Consider the following 22,212-nt stretch of genomic DNA (forward strand, 5'->3'; position numbering starts at 1 on the left):
GAGGGGCAGCAAGATGAAAGCCGCAGAAAATTCTTTATAAAGCCTCAAGACACAATAAATCATTTACATGGCACAGAACTTTTGACTGCGTCTGACAGAGGTCCAAAAAGGAAGGCCAAGCTGAACACACAAAAGCCGATATTGCACAAGCAGCAATCTCTGACACAAGGTTGGACAGAGCACAGGATACAACAGTAACTATTCTACATATTGTATGTTTGATAAAATGTTTCTTTATTGATAATAAAAATCAAAGTACATAAATTGTGCATTTCGGACGTTCTAGCGTGCGGAGGTTAAATCAATAAAATACACACAGGCTGAGTGAGCTAGTGACCAAGAAGAAGTTGCCGTTGCTCGGCATGATATCTCTTCATAGTTCCCAAAAGAAGTGGTTGTCTTTCATTATAACAACACTAGAGTAGCCTTTTTGAACATTACAATAGTGAATGAATGCAGTCCCAGCATAATGATAATAATAATAATAATAATAATAATAATAATAATAATAATAATAACAACAATTGCACTGTCTGTCTCTTTGCACAATAGAAGTAGAACATAATCAGAGAAGGATATGGAAGATATCTGACAGAAACAAATGTATATGTATTGACTTGAGTCTTCACCTCAATATGGCGAGTATTGATGAGGTCATCATTTGGATGATGCCTAACCCATTTTAGCAGGAAGTGGTAAGGTGTCTGTCATGGTTGATTATGGAAGGCTCTAAATAACTCCTTATTCCCCGCCACACAATTATCTCTTAAACTCAGGAACTATTACACTCTTCCCTGCAGAGCGCTTATTACCTTACCCGAATCTTATGACGGCATTAGCCCTTCATTAAAACACAAAATCCTTGGACGAGTGTAAGGTGATGCTTCATGAGATCAAGGCCATTGTCAGATGATGTAGAGGAGGAGCCAAGATAGATAGATAGATAGATAGATAGATAGATAGATAGATAGATAGATAGATAGACAGATAGATAGATAGATAGATAGATTCAATGACCATTGATGTAACCTCCGTCGAGGGTAAAGGCGCACTGTGCGAGTTAAGACCCTGTAGTGACATTTGATCCAATCAACACACTATTTCTGATGACGTCTGTAGCACTGGCACATAGACAAGATGCTCTTTAGAAGATCGCAGAACACCGTGCACAATTATGAAGACATTATTTAATTAAGGACTCAACATACGGGGGGGTATGTTGAGTCCTGCCATCATTACTAAAGTGGCTTGAAAACATAGTGGGTTGAATACAACTGAAGTTGAACAGTTTCGGTTAATAAAGTTACTCACTGATACTTTCCGTTTCTCCCGCAACCTTGACAGGCTTCTGGAGACCCATGCAGATCATTATTATTAAGAGTATGTGACTATTTCTGTGACATAGCATGCCTACAAAATTCGGACTACATGACGCAATTAAAATATTAATTTAAAGTAAGTATGGCAAATGAAGAGAGGGATAAAAGACATTATTTTTGGTACAAAGCATCTAGAAAAAAAAGCCTTACAGCTCCAATTGGAAAACAGAGATCATACAAAATAAATCCGTCAGTTGAGCATCAGTGCTGCGCATATTATTTGGGCCAATTTTCAAATATATTTTATAACAAAATAAATAATGCCTTTATACAGTGCCCTTATTTGTATTTCAACAAACAAAAAAGCTTGACGGCTCATTACGCAAGATACAGCTCAGACTATAGGAAATAACACAACGTCCCTGGAAACTAATTACGGTATATATCTATATATCTATCTATCTATCTATATATACACACATATATATATATATATACATATTATATTTATATATGTATAGATAGATATATTCAAGTATTTGTTTTCAGGCAAACGAATGTGAATACTACTGATACACAATAAAAAAAAATGTTAGTTGACATTATTGCTGTTTTTTCCCTTTGAATTAAAATGTCTGTGCCTTTTTTTTTTTTTTTAAGAATGGTAAAGTAACATCAAAACGTAACCATGAAAATGCCAAACTTGGAAAAACAGGAATGTCATGGTACCAGAAACAGACAGTGGTTTCCTCTTTTTTTTCATTGAAATATTGATATGAAAAGAAAACAAGAAACAATAAGATCAAACTAAAATAAATCATCAATTATCCCACTTGTCCATGCCATGATACTTCCTGTCGGAGCAGTCCGCAAAGCCGCGGTTAACAGGAAGTACTGTCCCAGAACTGTTGTACTGTCCTAATCCAGGTAGTCCACGGTGTCCCATATTATGTTCCCGGTGTCCATCTGCCTCCAAGGTTGGGAGACAGGAGGGACAGGGACAGGGTCTTTTGTCCCCCTTGCCGCATATGCCAGCAAACTTGTGATGAGCAGCCACTAGCACTTCCTGTGAGCCTTGATGCCCTCATCGCCCCCATAGTTTCTCAGTGACACTTCCTCCTTGACTTTGCCACTGCCAGGAGCTCCTCCATATCCTTAATCCCTATATATATATATTTTTTTTAAGTCACTCTTTCCTTAAAACGGAAAGTTATAATATATTCAAAGAAAAAACAAATGTGCTTTTCAATCTCTTCGTTGAGTCCTTTCCCAAAGCTAGCACCATGGCATTTTTTAAACTACACGTTCATTGTTCATAAAAAAATAGTGCCATATATTTTTCTTTACTTTGACGTAATCCGTGGCAATGTGCAATTTTGCAGACTCTTTTCTGCTTTTTGTTTGTGATCAAAAGGTGCTGGAACAGGAATCTAATTTTATAAAATAATTCCTTACATTGTGGAAGTCCCTTTATAGGTAGAGGTGCAAACAAAAAAAATTAAATTTAAAAAAAAAAAAAAAATAAAAAATAACGAAGAGATTTTCATCTTCTTTTTTACTTCAGGAAAAAAAATGTGGAATGGATTCTGTCATGCAAGCTTCTCCTCACTTTAAGTTGTTTTCCACAAGGACAAAAAACATTCCGTTGGGTGTCCTCTTGACACTTGCAAACCAGATCTCTTTCATCTTCTTGCTCTCTTCCATTTACTCTTTAGCTTACGGGTCCACCTGAATGGCATTCAGTGGAATTGTTAACTTTTTGTTCATCATTTGTGTTTGTGCCTTTTGTGTCAGTGACTGAAAGAGCTAGCGAAAAAAGTTCAGACTGGAAGAATGTGAAGGCATGTTTGCGTTCCGGAGGATGGCGTTGGGCTTGGAGGGGTATTAGAAAGGGGGCAGGGGGTCAAGAAGTAGTGGATGAGAATGGGCCAGGGGGGGATCGATGGGCTCGGACAGGGCAGGGGAGGTCAAAGAGGACTGCCACAGAAATGACGTCAGAGACAAAGCTATAATCCCCTAGGCTTTTTTTGTCCTTCCAAACTCGCGTCTGTGCAAAGGGCTGGCAACGGGCTCATTTGTGGTTGACATAGTTGTTTGTGGTGAGCAAGACGGGCGGTAGTTTGCTGGGCAGGCTGATCAGGGGCCGGTGGAAGCTTGCTTGCTCCTGGGCTTTCATCTTCTCCGCCTGCCTTCGGAACTTTTTGGGTCTCAGGATGGCGGGGACCCCCCTCCGGAGTCGCTCGGCCGCGTTCCGCTGCCACTGCTCGTATTTGCTCGTATATTTCACAGGCACATGCTGCTTCCTCGGGGCTTCCTTTTGTGGCGTACCGGCAAAGAAAACAGAAGAGGAGAAGATGGAGTCAGTTCATTACGGGTGATATGCTTATTTTGTGGCAGCAAGTCATAACAACCTTGGCTGGCTTCCAAAAAGGTACTTGTTTTGGTTTCCTCGACTGAGAAAAGCTGCCTCTTTAAGAAACTGTGCTTGTCTCATATGCATACGAGGGGCACGCAGACGCTCACCAAACAACCTGCTGGAATGACTAAACTGCCGCATCCTGAATAACAATATAAACATTGCAAATTGAACAATGCTAGGTGTTTTGCTGGGTACCACTGAATGAGAAACAAGTAGGAACGGTAGCAGGGGACCTGGAATTTATGCGCCAGTAGCTAGTGATCCATGTGAATGGCTTGTTTTGGTCCTGCCACTTGAAGAGTGTTTATCCCCCTTCATTCACTTCAGGCTCACTCAATAGCTTAAGAACAGCTGGCCTTCAGAGCAGGCTGTACCCATCAACTCCCTGCCCGGACAAACCGGGGACATGTCCAAACTAATTCCCTATCGGCATAACACCCCCTCCCTCCAGAGAGGAGGTCCTGTTACTTTTTTCCTATGGATTTACGATTGCACTGTTCACTCAACTGCTTGTTGCTAACACGTGAACATGACCAAGCATAAATGCATTGTAAAAGGTCGGGAGCACAGCCATTACTATGTCTTCTTGTGTCCTCAGTGAAACACAGACTCTTAAAGGGAAACTTTACTTTACTATTAATCACGATTATTTTTGGTAATAATTGAAATCACGATTTTTGAAATGATTTATTTTTTGGGTACAAAACAAGAAAATGTTTAAAAGTAAAAATGATTAAGACAAATACAATTCTTTGAAACACTACAATTGTGCAAGTTTATTTTAGATGAAACAAAATTTATTAAATTAGTTATTTAAAAATGTTTTAAAGGTGCAAATGTATACGTTTAAACAACTCAAAATTTGTATTAATAATTTTTGGGGGATGATTATGCTGATTTTCTAATTGTGGAGTGTAATAATTGAAATTGAATTTTGATTAATTGCACAGCCCTGACTTGACTTATTTAGCAATTTTCAACAACAAAAAGTTAATATTTTGTCCATAATAAATTTTGATAAATGTTGTTATTTATCATGTACAATTAATACCTTTAAAAACACATTTTGCCACTTGCTGTCAACTGAAAATGACATCACAGGTGCTCAGAGCTCACGTAACGACCAATCACGTATCATCTGTTTTCTGGGTCATGTGACATTCGCAAGGCGAGCCATGATTAGTCGTTACCTGAGCCCTCAGCACAGGTGATGACATTTTCAGTCGACAGCAAAAGGCAAAATGTGTTTTTAAAGGTATTAATTGTACATGAAAAATGATGAAGTTATTAAATTGTTTAGACAAAATATTTACTTCTTACTGATGAAAATAGCTAAATGAGCCAAGTTAAGGCGTACCCAATTCAGGAAGTGCACATAATCGAATCATCGTACATTCAGAACACATTGTTTCTATCACGGACCAGCAGCCCGTGTGTGAGCATGTCCTTTCTTGAGCACAATGTGCTGCGACTGTCTGGACCATTTCCACAATGGTCAGCACTTTGCATGGAACTGCTTATCGTTAGACCATCTAACAAGATACAGCAGTTTGTGCGTACATTTCGCTCTGTACGTGTCAGGGATATAGGGGTGAGGTGGAGGTGAGCATAAGTCAACATGATGGGAGGAGTAGGATTTCACTGGTTCCCAGACCGCTGTGTTGTTATTGCTGCGATGCATACCTGCTTTAATGGAGGCATCACCGGTACGACCTGTAGAGAGGTAGCCGACACGTCTCTTTCTGACTTGGCGGGTTTGGCACAGTACTGCTCCAGAAGGTTGAGGTCACAGCTACGGAAACAACACTCCTCCACTATCCCACGGTTCTGGGGGCGCCTGGTGTTCCCCCTGCTGGTGGGCCTACCTGGGGAGAGGCACAGTGTAACATAAGGCAAAGAAGGTCTAATGCAGGGAACACGCATTCCCATCAGAAATGAATCTAGGTTGTTTTTGCAGGATTACAATCATAGCAGAGCAAAGAGGATAACAGGAAATCTATGACCAACTGCAACAAATCTTTTTGTTTGTAGAAGATAATCTGATGAAGGCTATCTGGAAGTCCCTTAATGAGCGTGTGCGCATGTAAACACCATGTAGTGGGCCAGAGGACCCCATCATCCCTTAGGTGAGCAAATACATAAAATGGAAACTCCTCTGTGACCTTGTCCTTTGTCAAGTCAGCAGAGATAACGACTGTGAGGAGGGGGCAGAGAGGTAGAGAAAACAGCCCCGGGGATCTGCGCAAGAGTGTGTGAGCCTTGAAACACAGGAGGTGAATGCAAATCAAAAGAGGAACAGAGTAATGACGGCAAAGAAAAGCACGAGAGCAGAAGAAGGTGAAAGGGGGTGAGTGTTTGACTGGTCTACGGGGGACGCCGTCCACGATCAATAAAGGGCTCGTTTGAAGTCCTGTGGCCCACAATGTTGGATAAATCTCATGAGACACGAGATAAAATTTGATTGCAGGAAGGGAAAAGAGAGAATGAAACGAGGGAGGAGAAAGCATCCAAATTGGATAATGATCTATGAAAAATGGCTTGCCTGTCAAAGGTGATTTTTTTAATTTTAAATAGTGAGTATACCAATATCTAGGATGTGTGTGGCAGCAGTGTATCCACTTGGGGATTTACAACAATGCAATCACGTAATGCTTTAGTTGACATAGTTTGTCATCATTATGCTGCATAAGTGGCGTTTAAAAAACAACAACACCTCCTTGGACCACGGTGGTCTCTGAACACTAGGGTGGCGGTGACTGGTATGCCTCTTGGGGTGCTATTACTTTACTGGTAAACAAGCAGCCCATTGTGTTATATGCGGCTTCACGGCTCGCCTGCCTTTCATATGCAATGAGAGGTAGGCTACAGTGCGCTGCGCAGGCCTGTGGTGCGCATCGGTACAACACTTGAGACACAGCTGTCGTCCCCTTCCCTTCTCTTGTCTGTGTGTATGTACGACACCCAGAGTCGGAGTAAATAGTCTCAGCTATGCAAACAAATCTGCTTCTTTTTCTTTGGTTAGTTTTTTTTTTTTTTTTTTTTAGCACAGACACGCAAACGAAGAAAGGCCACACAAGTGCACAACGTACTGAAATAGAAGCCTCTGTCTTCGCAGACGAATTGCAACGCGTCCACCAGCTCTCCCCCACACAGAGTCTCCGCCGAGGTCATCTCCACCGCATAGAGAGTGAGCGCCAGTGCAAAGAGCAACGAACGGCTGGATGAAGACATCTTCTTGACCTGCAAACACACGCATGCACACACGGAAAAGGTGAGCCCACTAGGCGAAGCAGTTCATTGGTTATACGACTGTTGCAGTTATTTCTTAATTCCTTAGTTGTAAATCTAAAGCAATCTACTTTCTGCGCGCTTTTAATTCCCACGGTCCCAACTCAGCGCCGGGGAGGGAGAGAGAGAGAGAGAGAGAGAGAGAGAGAGAGAGAGAGAGAGAGAGAGAGAGAGAGAGAGAGAGAGAGAGAGAGAGAGAGAGAGAGAGAGAGAGAGAGAGAGAGAGAGAGAGAAGAGCTTATTGTGGAGGAAAACTACTAGACAAGTGCCATTTTACCTCTTGCACAACATGCTAGACTTTGCAAGAGCGACTGTTCGATAGTTAACTATCCGAAAAGCTAGACTCAGCATTTGTTTTCCCCTTTGCTCACCCTTTATTGAGCAAAGTGACCCTCGCATACCGCCCCCTATCTGCCGGCAAGACCAGCTGTTAGCTCCAAGTCGTGCACCAGCCGGCGTTGAACCGAATTACCCCAATTTTTAATCCTTTCTGTTTTTCATTTGCATTAATGCCTCTAATGCTGATTTACTCCCCATGGCATATAGGCACCATAAACTTGTGCATGTAATTTCTAAACAAATCGTGCATTTAGATTTCAATTATCCATTCAAGTTATAATTTTTTTTTTTTAAATAACTCGCATGCAAACGGTCTATCAGAAAATGCATATGTAATAGTTACAGTTAATTAGTGCTAACCTTCCTCCTGCTCTCTTCCGTTGTCCTGCAGGTGTGGCAAAATGAGTTGTGTCCGGGTCTCGATCGCAGGGTCTCCATGACAGTCGGTATAATCACACACAAAAAAAAGAATAATGATAATAACAAAGTTGGTCTGATTTGGTGGTCGTGTGCTTGCCAGGTGAGTTAGTAGTTTCCTCAGTTGGTTAGTTAGATGATGTGTGAGAGGCTGTCCCAGAGACCGAGGCGACAGACCAAACTTCTGAGGGAGAAGTAATATATACCAAAACACGCCCACTTTACCCCCACACTCCACCCCTCGCTCCTCCCCTCCTCCTCACGGTACGGTTAAAAAAAAAAAACATGTAAATGTCTTCCACAAAAGTGCTTTACAAAAGATACGTGGAAAAAGAAAGACCTTGAAGGAGAATCACAACTTGTGATAATGTTCAACAGCGTTTATGCACCGAGCTGAATGACCTTCGCGGGACTCCTTGCATCTCCCAGTCGTTGAAGCACATTTCTCTACATCCCACGATCGAGTTAAACAGTGCGTCAGTTTGATGAGGTCAACTTGTGTTGACTGACCAAGGGGTAAAATGTCAATGAGCGGTGATACGCTGACAGGCGGAGGATGATGCAGCAGTGCCTCTCATTGACCGATTGATGCACCCAGAAGTGAGCGAGCCCGGGAGGAGATCACTGGAAGGTGCAGACCCTCTACTAAACAACCACCACACAGCCCTCCTGTGAGGAAGGACGGGAGAGGTAAGAAAAACAAAGCATCGAGGAAAACACTCAATATGACCATTAAATTGTGTTTGCTCAAAGTCATTAGATTAACTGCACACAAAAAAATACTTATATAAGCGCGTATAGCAAAGCAGGTGAGGATGCAGGGATGATGTCATCCTTATATTGTCATCCTCACCCCCCCCCCCCCCTCCAAATCCCGCCCCCTTGTTTGTCATCGTTTCCCTATGGATTTATGCTGCGTATCCCATTCTGACATCATGATTTGGGATAATCGGTCCAACAGGAGCTCCTTTTATAATACTATGTACAAACACACACTTTTATGGCTATTTAGTGATGCCAATAAATGCCACTTTCGTTGCTTATGCTTTTTTTTCTATTGAGAACTCTTGAATGGCATTAGGATGGTTCAACAACATGCCGTTATACTCCCGAAGGACCCTGTAATTCAAATACTGGATGACAGCACCCTCCTGTGGCATAATAATATATTGCAAGTTGCGAAGGATGTTATTTGGCCTTTATACATCAAGTCGTAGATTTTTTAGGTTTAAGACATAATTTACCATGTATGTATTTGTGCGGCACGGTGTTTAGTTGTTAGCACATCTGCCCACCTGTGGTTTCAGGTTCAAAACTTGGCACAAACAAACAAAAAACACACACACAAAATGTGAATGTATTGTATCTAGTAGTTTAGATTTTTAGTAAAGCAATAACTTATCACATCGTGTTGTGGCTTTATTTTCATAATCATCCATTGACATTGTAACATATATAGGCTATATGGAAAAAAAATACATTGACAGTTTTACATAATAATAGCCAAAATACTTATTTCACTTACAGCATTTGTCATATAGCAGAAACAGATGATACAATTAGATTTTTTTATACGGTCTCAAATTCCCGTATTTCATGTGTTTATATTGTTGATTATAAAATAATCAAACCATACTCTTTTCTTTTATACATATCTTTGATTTTGGTTTACATTTCATTTTATTTTTAACATGACACTTTTCTTTCTTGCAGTGTTACTGTTGAACTTCTTTGGAAACATCATCTTGACATTGAGATTTAGGGGAGTTGTATCACTTATACCTTTATGTATTTCTTGGAATCAATACATCACATATAAACAAAATGTATACCAGATGAAAGACCAAAGTCTTAGTAATATTTTTGTATTCATGTCATTTTCATACTTTGTGTCAGTGCAGTTATAAGCCATCAAATAGAGGGAGTGAACATGTGATATGTTGCCAACGGATAAGATGTCACATTAGATTTTGCAACTAATAAAACAAGGACAAAATTATCCTTGTTCTCCTGTTTTTGTTTGTTTGTTTTTACAGCCAGAGAAATTGTTTATTATGATCTTGAAAATGTACCATAGTCACTGAGCTAACTTGAACATAAATTATTATGAAATAGATTAAAGTCTTTAGGAACTGCTGGCAAATAGGTCATAGCTCTCAGCCTCAAATGCCTGTTTTGCTTCCCTTAAACTGGAAATTTGATCTTAAATTGAATTTCAAAAAATGAAGAATTTCGGTTAATAATGGATCGATGGATGGTTCATCATGAAACTTAAACCAGTCCTGACATGTGAGCATGCTGTAATTCCAACAACTGGAAAATCAATTTTAAAACAATGAAACAGAACATAGCAAATTCATTTTCTCACGCTTCAGACTTTATCATCTAAAGAACAATTCTGGCATATGTAAACTGAGTTGCCAGAGGTGCATTTTTAATTCATTTTCATTCAACCCCAAAATGACTGAGACAAGTTGCCCCAAACTACCATTTTGGCTAATTCTTGCTCTTGTTTAAAGTTATCTTAAAACAGAGCAGTGACTGAGGAATGACAAGATGTCTGAATCTCACCACTAACGAGTCCACATGGTTTGTTGCTAGAATGTGTCTGTGTACGACGCCTGTTTCAAAATATATGAAGTGGAAAATTTTTACTTTGGGTTGTGCAAAACAGATAACTGCCACTCATCTCAGCTCACAATGTGCTAGTCTCTTTTCAGACAGGAAACAACCCCTGACCATTAATATGAAGAAAACTAGTATTCCACTTTTTCGTTGTGCCATCTGGTGGAGAAGAAAATTGCAATGTGACAACTTAACTGTGATACAACTAGCCCCGATCTCCCTAAATGGTTGCAGTTTTTTTTTTTTTTTTTTTTTGGGTGCCAGTTACAAGGAGATGACAATTTCATTCTAAACTGCAACAAAGTGGAGGCACCAAACAAACAAGTCTTGTCACACTTCCGGTGTTGCAGAGCACAGCAGAGAGCAAGCAAACAACAGCAAAAGGTGGGACGGGAGGACAGCAAGTTAAATGGTGACTTTTCAGGACAAAACACTGAGGGCATCCGTCAGCATCTTCAGTTCATCCTTCACCACTTCCAAGCTTCCTTGGATCTTCAAGGCGTTGTCCAGGACTTCTATGCTGCTGGTGTATGGATCGAACTTCACTGAGAAGGGGCGGTGGATACCAGCAACAAATGCCCTGGTTTAAATTGAACGTAAAAACAACCATGACAGTAAAAGTTTAGTCGCATTTGAGCTCTGAATGGCACGGCGGAGCATGCCTGGCTTACACTCAAGGGTTCTAGGTTTGAATCTTGGCTCAGAGTTTTCCGTGTGAAATGTGCTCATTTTGCATGCTTGCGTGTGGTTTCACTTTCACCGTGGACCCGCATCCTCAAAACCCCTATGTTATGTTAATTGATGAATCTAAATTGTCTACAGTTGTGAATGTGCACTAAGGTTTTCGTTAAGTCAGCTAGTAGAGGCTCCAGCTCACCCGTGACAGGATAAGTGGGGAAAAAATGGATTGGTGGATAAATGTGCAGCACAAATGTTTCACTTGGCCTAACAACACGCTATGTGTACAGAAAATGAAAAACGCACATTAGAAATATTCTCCTATGTAATGATATTCATCGTACTTTTGTTCATATCCATTCTATTTTGATAAACATTCCCTTGCTGCTATTTTCACGTGGAGTGTGACTAAATACTGTCAAAACACTCACCAAAGCTACTTGTTTTGCAGGGCAGCATTTGATGTGTTTGCCAAATCAAACGGCAGTATTTTGCTATGGTAAGAGGGCCTACATTAGTAACAGCTGTCTTCTGGCTGACCTACAAAAGTTTGTGGCCTCCGGGGTTGGATGGCTGTTTTCTGACTTTGTCCTTGCATAACCTCTCTGTCTCTCCCCCCCTCCCCCCTTTGTCTGTGTCTTTTCTTCTGCTCGTCTTCGTTTCTTTGAATGTACATTTGCAAATGGTTTCCATTCAGTACCTGAATTTCTCCTTTGCATCCGAAAAGCTCTCGGAAATGAAGTAGACGGGCTGGTAGGTCTGGTCCTGGTAGGGCTGCACTGCCGCGGCCTCTGGATCAAACTGCCTCGTCTCCGGCTCATCGGATAGACAGTGCTGCACGGAAAGGAAATGAATACAAGGATTCGATCGATGCATCATCTTTAATCAAGTGATGATCAAAACACAGATGAGGGTGGAACCTACCACGAGTTCTCCGTAAGAAGAAAGTAGTCCTGCGCCATAAGCCCTCACTTCACCATTTTGTTTGCACAAGCCGTACTCCACAGTGAACCAATACAGCTGGAAGAAGAAACATACAAATAAAGTGCAACAGAGCTGAATCACACACATAACGTTTGATTTGTGCACTGTTGCTCTTACTGTGGATAGTTTCTCAATATCTTCATCCGAAGCACCCAATGATGCCAGGCCAAGATTCTGTAGAAAATAATTCAATGATAATTTAATACAGAGGCGTAAACCGGCTTACCAGAACTTTAATTACTATTTGCGCATTCTAATGTTCCATGAAAAGAAAAAAAGCGCTGACTTTACATCTGACTTTACATTGCTCACTGCTGACTGACACAATTTTACTCTTATGACTACAAAGTACAACAGGAAGATTGTAAAACTCTAGCTGAAAATTATTATAATAATATACAGTACCAGTATTGTTAGGATTTGTGTGCAAATTGACATCATTGTCAGTCGTCATGAATGAACTTGATTTGGACCTAGCACTACCTTACCTGCGAAAACTGTGCAAATGTGCGGTCCGCCAGCATCGGGACGTGGCCTAGAAGTTCATGGACACAGTCGCTGGACGGAAAGAGAAACACGCTTTGATCATTAATCATGTCATTTTTCATGTGAAAAAAATAGAAATTACAACAAAAATTTGCTTCTGTGGACATAGTTAATGCTTGATGTACACTTTTGCTCTTGTTTTAGATAACAGACATTTTTTTATTTATTGCAGTTCAACAGAATGGTTAAAAATAGTAATAATAATAATGAAACAGGCCTGGGAACACATGATGTATACTTAATATTTTGCTGCACAACTTTTTGAGGCGATCACTGCAATCAAATGATTATTGTACATTTTAACGGTACCTGCACCTTTTAGCAGGTGTTTTGGCCCAGGTTTGTCCCAGGTTTCAAGGGTACTTTCTTCAAGATGGCATGTTTTGGGTTATTACCCTGCTTGAAGATACATTATTATTATTATTATTATTATTATTATTATTATTATTATTATTATTATCTATCCATTTTTTTTAACCGTTTATTCCTCACAAGGATCGCAGGGATGCTGGAGCCTATCCCAGCTGGCTTCGTGCAGTAGGCGGGGTACACCCTGAACTGGTTTGCAGCCAATCAGAGACAAACAACCATCCGCACTCACAATCACACCGAGGGACAATTCAGAACCCCCAATCAACCTGCCATGCATATCTTTGGAATGTGGGAGGAGACCGGAGTATTATTATTATTATTATTATTATTATTATTATTATTATTATTATTATTATTATTATTATTATTATTATTGTTGTTGTTGTTGTTGTTGTTGTTGTGAAACAGATTTATAAACAGCGGGGTGCCAACAATTGTGTCCACGTCTATACTAATGTAATGTGGGAGGAATGATTACTCAGCTTTCCACCCTAAATCATTCTGGTTAAAGAATTTGCGTCAAAGTTACAAAGACAATACTCACGGCTCTGGGGAATGCATAGGAGAGGAGCCATGTCGGATGTACTGTGTGCACTGAAACACCCGGAACGCCAAACTAGCGAGGAAATCTCGAGCTGAGAGGAGACCTGCCACTGGACGCAGCAGAAAGCCAGTGCGCTCTGTGTGTTTCAGAGAGAAGTGTGCTCATCACGACTGCAATGTGCCTTTAAATTATCTGCTTTTCCAGCTTTACCTTTAAGGAAGCGAGACACGTCTTCCAGCTGGGGAATGTTGTTTGGACTGTAGCCACAATGCTTTTCCAGGAGACGGAAAGACTCAAGGTACTCACTGCAGGCATGCGTGCTGTACAGGTCCCTCAGTGTCGAGTAGACTTCTCTCCTGGCAGTATATGAAGATTTGTGTAATTTCTTCATTTAAAAACATATTCCAATTCGATGCTATGTTTCCATTTATTTTCAGTCAATAGTCTTAGTCCTTGGACATGTGTTAAATTCCATTTGTTTCTAATGGTAAGTCAAACCTATTAGGGCAAAAGTAAAGAAAAAATAGAAGTAGCCATAAAGCTGCTTGTTCTCATATTTAGTCTAAATTTGTGCATGAATATTATCCATCTTATTTAAGCCATAACATATTTTGGGTAAGTTGTGTTTTCATAAATACATTTTGCTCCTTGACCTGACCACTTCAATCAAAGTAAAGCAAAACCACTTGCCACTTGACTTCTTTTCGAATATTGTTTTGGAACTCACGTCAAGTTCAAACATAATAGTTACATTATTACTCAACACTGAACACATTGCATGAACTTGGCATGAACTGAACAGAAAATGAACTCCATGTCTACAGAATCTGCTCAAATTACAGGCTGTCTACTCTAACAGTAATGGACTGCTTTGATAGTGTCGCTCATCTGTAAATAATGTAGCAAAATAGCCATGAAAGACACATCACAGTCAACAGTCACAGAATCGCACTCTTAGTGGGAAGCGAGTGGAAACAATAGGAATGTCTTAGGACATTTTATGGCTGACCCTCTTGTGACATTTATGCATTTTTATTGTAATTAAAATGAGAATATAGAGCAACCCTCACCAAGTATCAATTTCCTCTTCTGTATACTCCACTCTGGTAATCGTCTGTCCACTGCGGACAGACAAATGTATATTTGCATCAGTGCAAACATATTTTTGGTCGATGTTCTTTTATGGTTGTTTGTACAGTAGTCAGTCAAGTAGACGTCTCTTACTGTCTGTATCCAAAGGCAATGTCTCCAATCATTTTCCTCCTCTGTCTGTAGACTGGGTCTGTGAAGCCCTACTCAAATCAAATTCATCACAAACACTGATCTCATTTTCTTGGCCAATGACATTAAAAAAAAAAAAAAATCCCCCGGATTTGTCATGCAAGGTCTTGACTTACAGGATGGTCATGATCCAAGTCTGGATCAAATTTGGTGATCAGATGGTGACATTTATCCAACTCTGCTATTTTCTTTGGAAACCAGTGAACTGGAAGAAAAGGTCAGATTCATATATTATGTGATCACGGTACAAATAAAAGCTTTATAATAGACAATGAAGCATTGTGACTGGAGAACAAACAGGGGGAATAACCTACGTGACAGTTTAAGTTGGAATAGTTTTTGGGCCAGTGCATTATAAAACCATTGTGACTCTCAGAAAGAGAAATCAGCTGCTAGCCAGTGACTAACTCTGAAATAAGCACCGTCAGCGCTAATCCTGGTAACCCTAATTAATTGGTGCTGTCAGGGAGAAAAAAAATGATGACAAGGGCCCAAGAGTGACAGTGGCGCCCAAAGAAATAGCGTTTTAAATCTGCAGTATTGAAGTGATGGGGTGCAGTTCCATGGTGCCGCCACAGCCTCGATGTCACCATTGCTCCATGCATGAGACTTTTATCTACCATGAAAACTAAAATTACAATTTCTTGTCAAAATTAACACTGCCATGGATATAAAAAAAAATGTATACACGCCTGTTTAAATGTCAGATTTTTGCACTTTGAGGTTTGATGTCAAAGTAAAGTCCTTTACAAATAAAATGTATTCCATCCATCCGCAATCTAGCACTAATCTGGGGGTCGGGTCGCGGGGGCAGCAGCTTTAGCACGGAAGCCCAGACTTCCCTCTCCCCAGCTACTTCAACCAGCTCCTCCGACGGAATCCCAACGTGTTCCCGGGCCAGCGTGTCCTGGGTCGTCCCCGGGGCCTACCGCCGGTGGGACATGTCCGGAACACCTCTCCAGGGAGGCGTCCAGGAGGCATCCGAACCAGATGCCCGAGCCACCTCAACTGGCTCCTCTCAACGTGGAGGAGTAGCGGCTTAACACTGAGTCCCTCCTGGATGACCGAGCTTCTCACCCTATCTCTAAGGGAGAGTCCAGACACCCTGCGGAGGAAATTCATTTTGGCCGCTTATATCCGGGATTTCTAAAATGTATTATTATTATTATTATTATTCCATTCCATTTCAATTCAATTTCAATGGTATTCCAGACTCAGGGTCTACTCTTAAAAAGAAACAAAACAAGCAAAACCAAACCAAAAAAACAAACATACAAAGATTTGAAAAAATACAGTTACGCCATCCAATATTAGTGAGTTAATTAATATTAGTCACACCAAAGTTTCATTTTGAGACGATTATTCATTATTTATTTAGTTATGTAATTATGTATGTATTTATTTTTATTAAAAAAGAAAAATTTTAGGGGGAAAAAAATGACACCTTGATAAATCAGTTCAAAACTTGCTTGACCTTTGATGTGACTACAACTTGTACAATTCATTTGATTTGTTCATCTATTCAACAGTGGGAGCACATACAAATAATGGGACGTGGCTGTGTTCACAATTAACCAATCACATTCAAACTCATGGTGACTGAGAATCAACACTGACCTGCCATCATTTAAATAATTTGATTTACACAAAATTAATTTCAAATGTTTTAGTAGGATTTACCAAGTTTTTCTTTACTTCATAGCATAAGTTAGAAGGTTTTGCAGCTGTTGTTGGTATTTCAAACTGTCATAACGCCCTCCAATTTGTGCAAAACTGATGCTGCCACCGCCATATTTCCACCAAGTATGGTGTTCTTTTTGTCATAAGGAATAGTGTGATTGCAGCAACCTTAGCCTTTGGTATTATAGTCAAAAATGCTAGTAACAGATACCAGTATTGTCCGCCCTTTTGTGGCTGTTTTACATATTAGAATACAAAATTTAATTTCATGAAATTGTAAAGAAATTACTATATTGGGCTATTTAGATCTTTCTTTAAAATTGTTTGTCATTGGGGTTTTTTTTGCAAAATTTTGTGTATCAAAAGTACTAGTGGTATTTGGACTTGATATCGGTTACTACTCAAGAGTTGAGTACTCGTACTGGTATTGGTCTGGAAAAAAATTTTTTTATTGATAATGGGCATCCAGTCAGTCGCACCTTGGCTTTAATTTTAGAACATTAGTCATGTCTAACTACCAGCAACGTTTTCTAGCTAGAAAAAATGTCAGCTAACTCTGAGCTTACCTATCAACTTAAAGAGTGAGCTACGATTGCACCAAAATTGCTTGCTAAAGAACTGTACAGTCTGCTACTTCATATGACTAGAAAACTGTGCACATGCATTGTCAGCTCCTCACAATAAGTAGAAGTGGGGGAGAGATTGAATTGGGTGGATCAAACCATTTCTGAGGCAAGGTGAGGGGTGGGGTGGGGGATACAGTACTGTACTTTTATTGATAAAATATTATGTTTCTACCAAGTACTGTATGGTTTTAACACTTGTTTAAAAATGTCATACAGTAAATACAATCTTAAGACGTGCATGACATTTGAATAAGAGCGTATTGACTTTTTACATCCACTATATGCAGAGCACTATACAGTCACGCTTCACTCTTGCATCAAGAGTCTATTTTCACTATAGGCGTTTCGATGTGCCCACCGCCATCAGAAAACAGCAACATGGGCTTTAATTTGTCACTGCACTGCTCTTTCACCATTATCCTCAACCAAACAATGCATGTCTACAGACTCAATGCATTTTTTTTCTAATTTGCTGCAATATCTTAGTATGGCACTTTTTTGTGTTGTAACCTATATATAACTTTTTACTATGTTTTTTTTTTTAATCAATTCAGTTATTTCTATTTTATTTTTAACAGGCTACTATGTGCTGCTTTACTCTGTACTGTTGTAAAATGTAAAAGCATTTCCTATAGGGAACAATTATCCTTTTCCTTTATAGGACATGGGCTGTAGTAGTCTATATATGCAATTAATGTAAATAAATAAATAAACCTCTATGGACAAAGGTAATCCATCTGTTCACGTGTGTGTTCCACAACAAAAAAAAGACTGAAAAACGTGTGACTCTGGGAAAATATCAAATAGGTTACTTGAAATAAGATAACGTTAATGATCTTGCACCACCATGAGAGTTGTTGTTTTAGCAATGCTAAAATGGCCATATATGAGATAATTTCATAATTTGAAGTACAAGAATTTGACAAACTACTGTGTCGTTTGACTAATTACGAAATGTCACATTTATAATATGATTCTGCTTTGGAGAACCTTAAACCTTGAGAATGCAACCAGAATTGTTTTAAATAATAATAATAATAATAATAATAATGTAAATATTTGTAGTTTTTATCAAAACAAATGGTAAAACCTTCCTTTGCATTGACTTGCAATCCTAATCTTGTTTCTCGATTTCTAACTGTAAAACATCAAGAGACCACGGCAAAATAAAAAAAAAGAAAATAAAAATAAGACTTCTCTTATTTTTTTCTCCCCAGATATATATATATATATATATATATATATATATATATATATAAGGTAACGGCTAATGTTGAATACAAGCAGTTAAAAGCCTTACATTTGATTTCCTTGGTGGTCTTGACGTCTTCTGCATTTCTTTTGATAGAGCTGATGAGCGTACTAACGTCCGTCAGGTGCACCTCGCAGCGCACATAGTACTCCAAGCTGTGCAGGTTGTCCTTGGGCTTGCGGCACGGCCGAGTCTCCAGATGGTGGATCTTTGCTTCAAAAGTCTGAAACACAATTAATGACCTTCCAATTAATAACAACGCATCAAGTGAGGGGTAGCAATATTTGACGTGACGCAGAACCTACCTCAAACACTTTGAGGGTCCTGGAAAGCATAGACGTTTTGTTGCTGGCTAAAGTGATGAAGAGGTTGACAAGGGCTCTTCCATCGTCCTCTTCGAATACTATCTGCTCGCTTGCCTCTGCAGCCTCTGCTGCGGCTGCGGCTGCGGCTGCCTCGCGCTCCTTCCGTGCGTCATCGATCAAGCTCTGCCGTCGTCCCAGGAAGCGCTGTGACTGTTTCAAAAGAAATGTATTGAAATATATAGTCTTCATTATGAAACATATTGTTGCCTTGCTATACACAATATTTCCTTGGCGCGCAAATAATTACAAACTTCTCCAAATGCCTGCAAAACGCATGGCCTTAAAGAAGACTCAGCTATAGTTAACCTCATACAGTGAGGCTATACAGTCTATTAATGCCCCTTTTGTTTTTACATTTTTACAGAAAGAAAGAAAGAAAGAAAAAAAGAAAAAAAGAAAGAAAGAAAGAAAGAAAGAAAGAAAGAAAGAAAGAAAGAAAGAAAAAGACAACAAATAAAAACATTTAAAACATTGGCGTTGGTTTGAAGAAAGACACCAAGAGTTGACATTTGTTTATTTGGTTGTTTGTCGACCTTACGGACGCTAGATTATAGTGCGTCATGCAACTGCGCACACAATAAGGGCAATACCTGCTCCTCTTCAATCAAATTTTGGCCACCCTGTTGCAAACGTGTGAAAAGGTTTCAAAAGTTTCTCTTGTTCCTACCGTGACGGAGTCCGACCTTTCCAGCTCGGATGCTGCTCTGCGGATGCTCTTGGACGAGGATGTGGAGCTGCTTGAAAGTGGCATCTTGTGTCAGGTGTTCTTTTTCCAAGTCAAAGATTGAGGTGGGGCGGTAAAAGAGAATGTGCGTCTGAGAGCGCCTTTCACCGCGGGTCTTTTTTTCCTCCCCCAGACGGGAGCCTCCTTCTTTTTATACGCTCATTTGTTTGCAGTTTCTGACGTCAAACTAAGGCCAGTTCTATATTCTAATCAAGATGTTCTGTTTGCAAATATAGGCCTACTTCATTCATTTTAACAGTTTTAACCTTTCTTAAATACATATACATTACTATTTTTATTAAAAGCATATAAATAAATAAATATATATATATATATATATATATATATATATATATATATATATATATATATATATATATATATATATATATATATATATATATAAATAAAATGATGTATATGGTCATATTTTGGTGCATGGTAAAATTAACAATATGGTTGTTATTGTTAGAGGACTTGTTGCACTGCAATGACACAATAATCAAAGTCTTTACTTCAGGCCTAAATGTTTAGTTAGAAGGGGTAGGGGAGATGTGTGGGGCGGAAGTTAAACGTGGAAGATTTAGTCACTTTATCAGGTCAATCCAATCTGCACATCACCTCCAAATTAGATTTCAATGTGGAAGAGGGGGGGAAACACACAAATAAACACACGATGGACACTGTCATTGCCCTGTGTAAGTCTGTCTCTCTCTTACCTCAGCAACAAGCGCATCACATGGATTTGTAGCCTATTGCTTTTGGCTGAAGACTTGGCTGCTTAACGTGATTGTGAAGTGATGTACATTGCCCACAGGCAAGCAGAGGTAAAAAGATTATCTGTGGACCTCTGGTCAAATGCTACGACGGCCGCAACCTTGCAGAGGTGCAGAGGAGCAGTGTGACTCTCTCGTGTCTCTCTCGCATCCAACCTGAGCCAACCAGCTCAAAATGCTGGAGAACATATATTGCCTCAGGCACACGACAACTTTGCCCCCTTTTGCTGAACACAGAATGAGAATGAAGGTAGAAACATAAAACAAACTGGTAACAATATGGATGTAGCGTGTATTTCCACCTTGTTGGAGTCATGGGTCTGTACTAATAGTAATTTAATACGGGCTAATCAGCTGACACTATTGCCCACGGCAGTAAAATATTGAAATCGTCTGATTTCAGAAAGAATATACATTTATTTTAGTAGCCTATTTTTATACTGCTACTGTCAAGAGATATTTTTGTTTCTGTAAATAAACCTATATTTGGAAAAACCTGATGCAGGTCATTGATGAAACTTTAAACAGAACAAATGTGTCAACTTTCATGTTTAAGGATGAACAATTGATTTGTATTATCTCCCGAGAGGATATTCAGGTTCTGTTTTTCATTATGTTGACCTTTTTTCTGAAAATGCTATATTTGTGAAAGACAAAACAATGTGCCGCTTGACATTTATTTGCAATTAGGCATAATTATCCACGCTGCTTTCAGGTGTGCGTGTGTGTGTGTTAGAGAGAGAGAGAGAGAGAGAGAGAGAGAGAGAGAGAGAGAGAGAGAGAGAGAGAGAGAGAGACAGACAGACAGACAGACAGGCAGGCAGGCAGACAGAGATTTGAGAAATCTCAGGGTTTTTTTGTGCTGTCAAGTGATTACATTTGAAGTGGCTGGGGAGAGTGATGGATGGATTGGCGGACAGCCAGATTGATGGATGGATGGATGGATGGATGGATACAAAAAGAAGTGTTGTAGCATCAAAAAATAATGCGTCATCAGGCTTAGTCATTAGCGGCAACCCCGAGCTATTGCTCATCCAGTTTCGAGACCAATTGTGAAGAGGTGATATCCCTCAACCATTCATCCCTCTGTGTTAATCCAACTCTATCTTCTTCTTTTTTTTTTAAGTTTTGGAAATACTTGCAAATGACACCAGGATGGTAATTATTACAATTATGTATTGATTCAGTGGGTGCATTGTGGCATTGTAAGCGTCAGCTATTGCCTGCATAATTGTGGGACTTCAGACGGGTTAATTGCACCTAACGAGACCAGCTGGGCTATTATCCATCATCCTCCACATTTCTTTCTGTGTGGGGCAGCTGAACGTCAGTCACCTTTGAGTTTAGCATCACAACACCTGATGTTGATGATGGGAAAGGGATGCACAAAATGTTGTCCTATTACAATTTTTCTCAGTCGTTTTGGTGCATGCAGTCTCAGATCAGAATTTAAATTGTCAAAACTATTTGTTCTATCTACAAATCAAACCGCATATTAAAAAAAATAAGGTTCTCATTTATTTGCATAAATTGAAAATGATTAAGTTAGGCATATCAATGCAAATGATTATGTAAAGTTCTCCGCTGTTCTCAACATGATCAATCGCTTGTGCTATGTTGATGAAAATACATTAAGCCTATAATGTGTCTGTTGAATTGTCTCACATCCCACAACATTTGGCATTTATTCATTTTAGATGTCTCTACATGCAAAATGGTTGAACGAGTCTCATGCTGAGTCAAAAGAGAAATAATAAAAATGTGTTTTTTTAAGATGAGTTCTAAAAATGGACAGAGAGGGGGCTTGCCCAACATTTAGTGGCAAGTGATTCCAAAAAGAGATTACCTGTAATGTTTCTTGTTTGCTTTCAGTCAATCAAACAAACCACAATACTGTGAATAGCGGCTAATTATTTACGTTAAATTAATTTAAATTGAATATTATAATAATATTGTTTTAATTAATTTTAATTTAAA

The 22,212-nt window shown here is 39.5% G+C and overlaps 2 protein-coding genes and 1 long non-coding RNA gene across 5 annotated transcripts; 1 reads left to right on the forward strand and 2 right to left on the reverse strand.

Moving 5' to 3' along the window:
• Positions 1 to 208: 208 nt before the first annotated feature.
• Positions 209 to 7,972, reverse strand: igf2b (insulin-like growth factor 2b). The gene is made up of 4 exons (XM_086072732.1): positions 7,726 to 7,972; positions 6,828 to 6,978; positions 5,422 to 5,603; positions 209 to 3,633 (listed from the first exon to the last, which is right to left on the reverse strand). The coding sequence occupies exons 1-4, from the start codon at positions 7,801 to 7,803 to the stop codon at positions 3,391 to 3,393; spliced, it is 654 nt and encodes a 217-aa protein (XP_085928858.1). The 5' UTR covers positions 7,804 to 7,972; the 3' UTR covers positions 209 to 3,390.
• Positions 3,375 to 9,932, forward strand: LOC147175893 (uncharacterized). 3 transcript variants are annotated; one of them, XR_015094524.1, is made up of 4 exons: positions 3,375 to 3,750; positions 6,854 to 7,009; positions 7,757 to 8,472; positions 9,496 to 9,932. It is a non-coding gene; the product is annotated as an uncharacterized LOC147175893 (long non-coding RNA). The 3 variants fall into 3 exon arrangements; XR_015094525.1 differs by lacking the exon at positions 3,375 to 3,750 and having other exon boundaries at positions 5,044 to 7,009; positions 7,757 to 8,254; positions 8,332 to 8,472; XR_015094523.1 differs by lacking the exon at positions 3,375 to 3,750 and having other exon boundaries at positions 5,044 to 7,009.
• th (tyrosine hydroxylase) lies at positions 9,204 to 19,563 on the reverse strand. The gene is made up of 13 exons (XM_086072726.1): positions 19,403 to 19,563; positions 18,676 to 18,885; positions 18,419 to 18,593; positions 14,929 to 15,017; positions 14,756 to 14,823; positions 14,602 to 14,652; positions 13,742 to 13,887; positions 13,532 to 13,667; positions 12,558 to 12,627; positions 12,187 to 12,243; positions 12,010 to 12,105; positions 11,786 to 11,919; positions 9,204 to 10,987 (listed from the first exon to the last, which is right to left on the reverse strand). Exons 1-13 carry the CDS (start codon positions 19,484 to 19,486, stop codon positions 10,828 to 10,830), a joined length of 1,476 nt encoding a protein of 491 aa, XP_085928852.1. The 5' UTR covers positions 19,487 to 19,563; the 3' UTR covers positions 9,204 to 10,827.
• Positions 19,564 to 22,212: the final 2,649 nt, after the last annotated feature.

The sequence above is a fragment of the Leptonotus elevatus genome, chromosome 4, assembly GCF_054856555.1.
Source record: "Leptonotus elevatus isolate MCC_2025b chromosome 4, RoL_Lele_1.0, whole genome shotgun sequence".
In the NCBI taxonomy this organism is placed as follows: domain Eukaryota; kingdom Metazoa; phylum Chordata; class Actinopteri; order Syngnathiformes; family Syngnathidae; genus Leptonotus; species Leptonotus elevatus.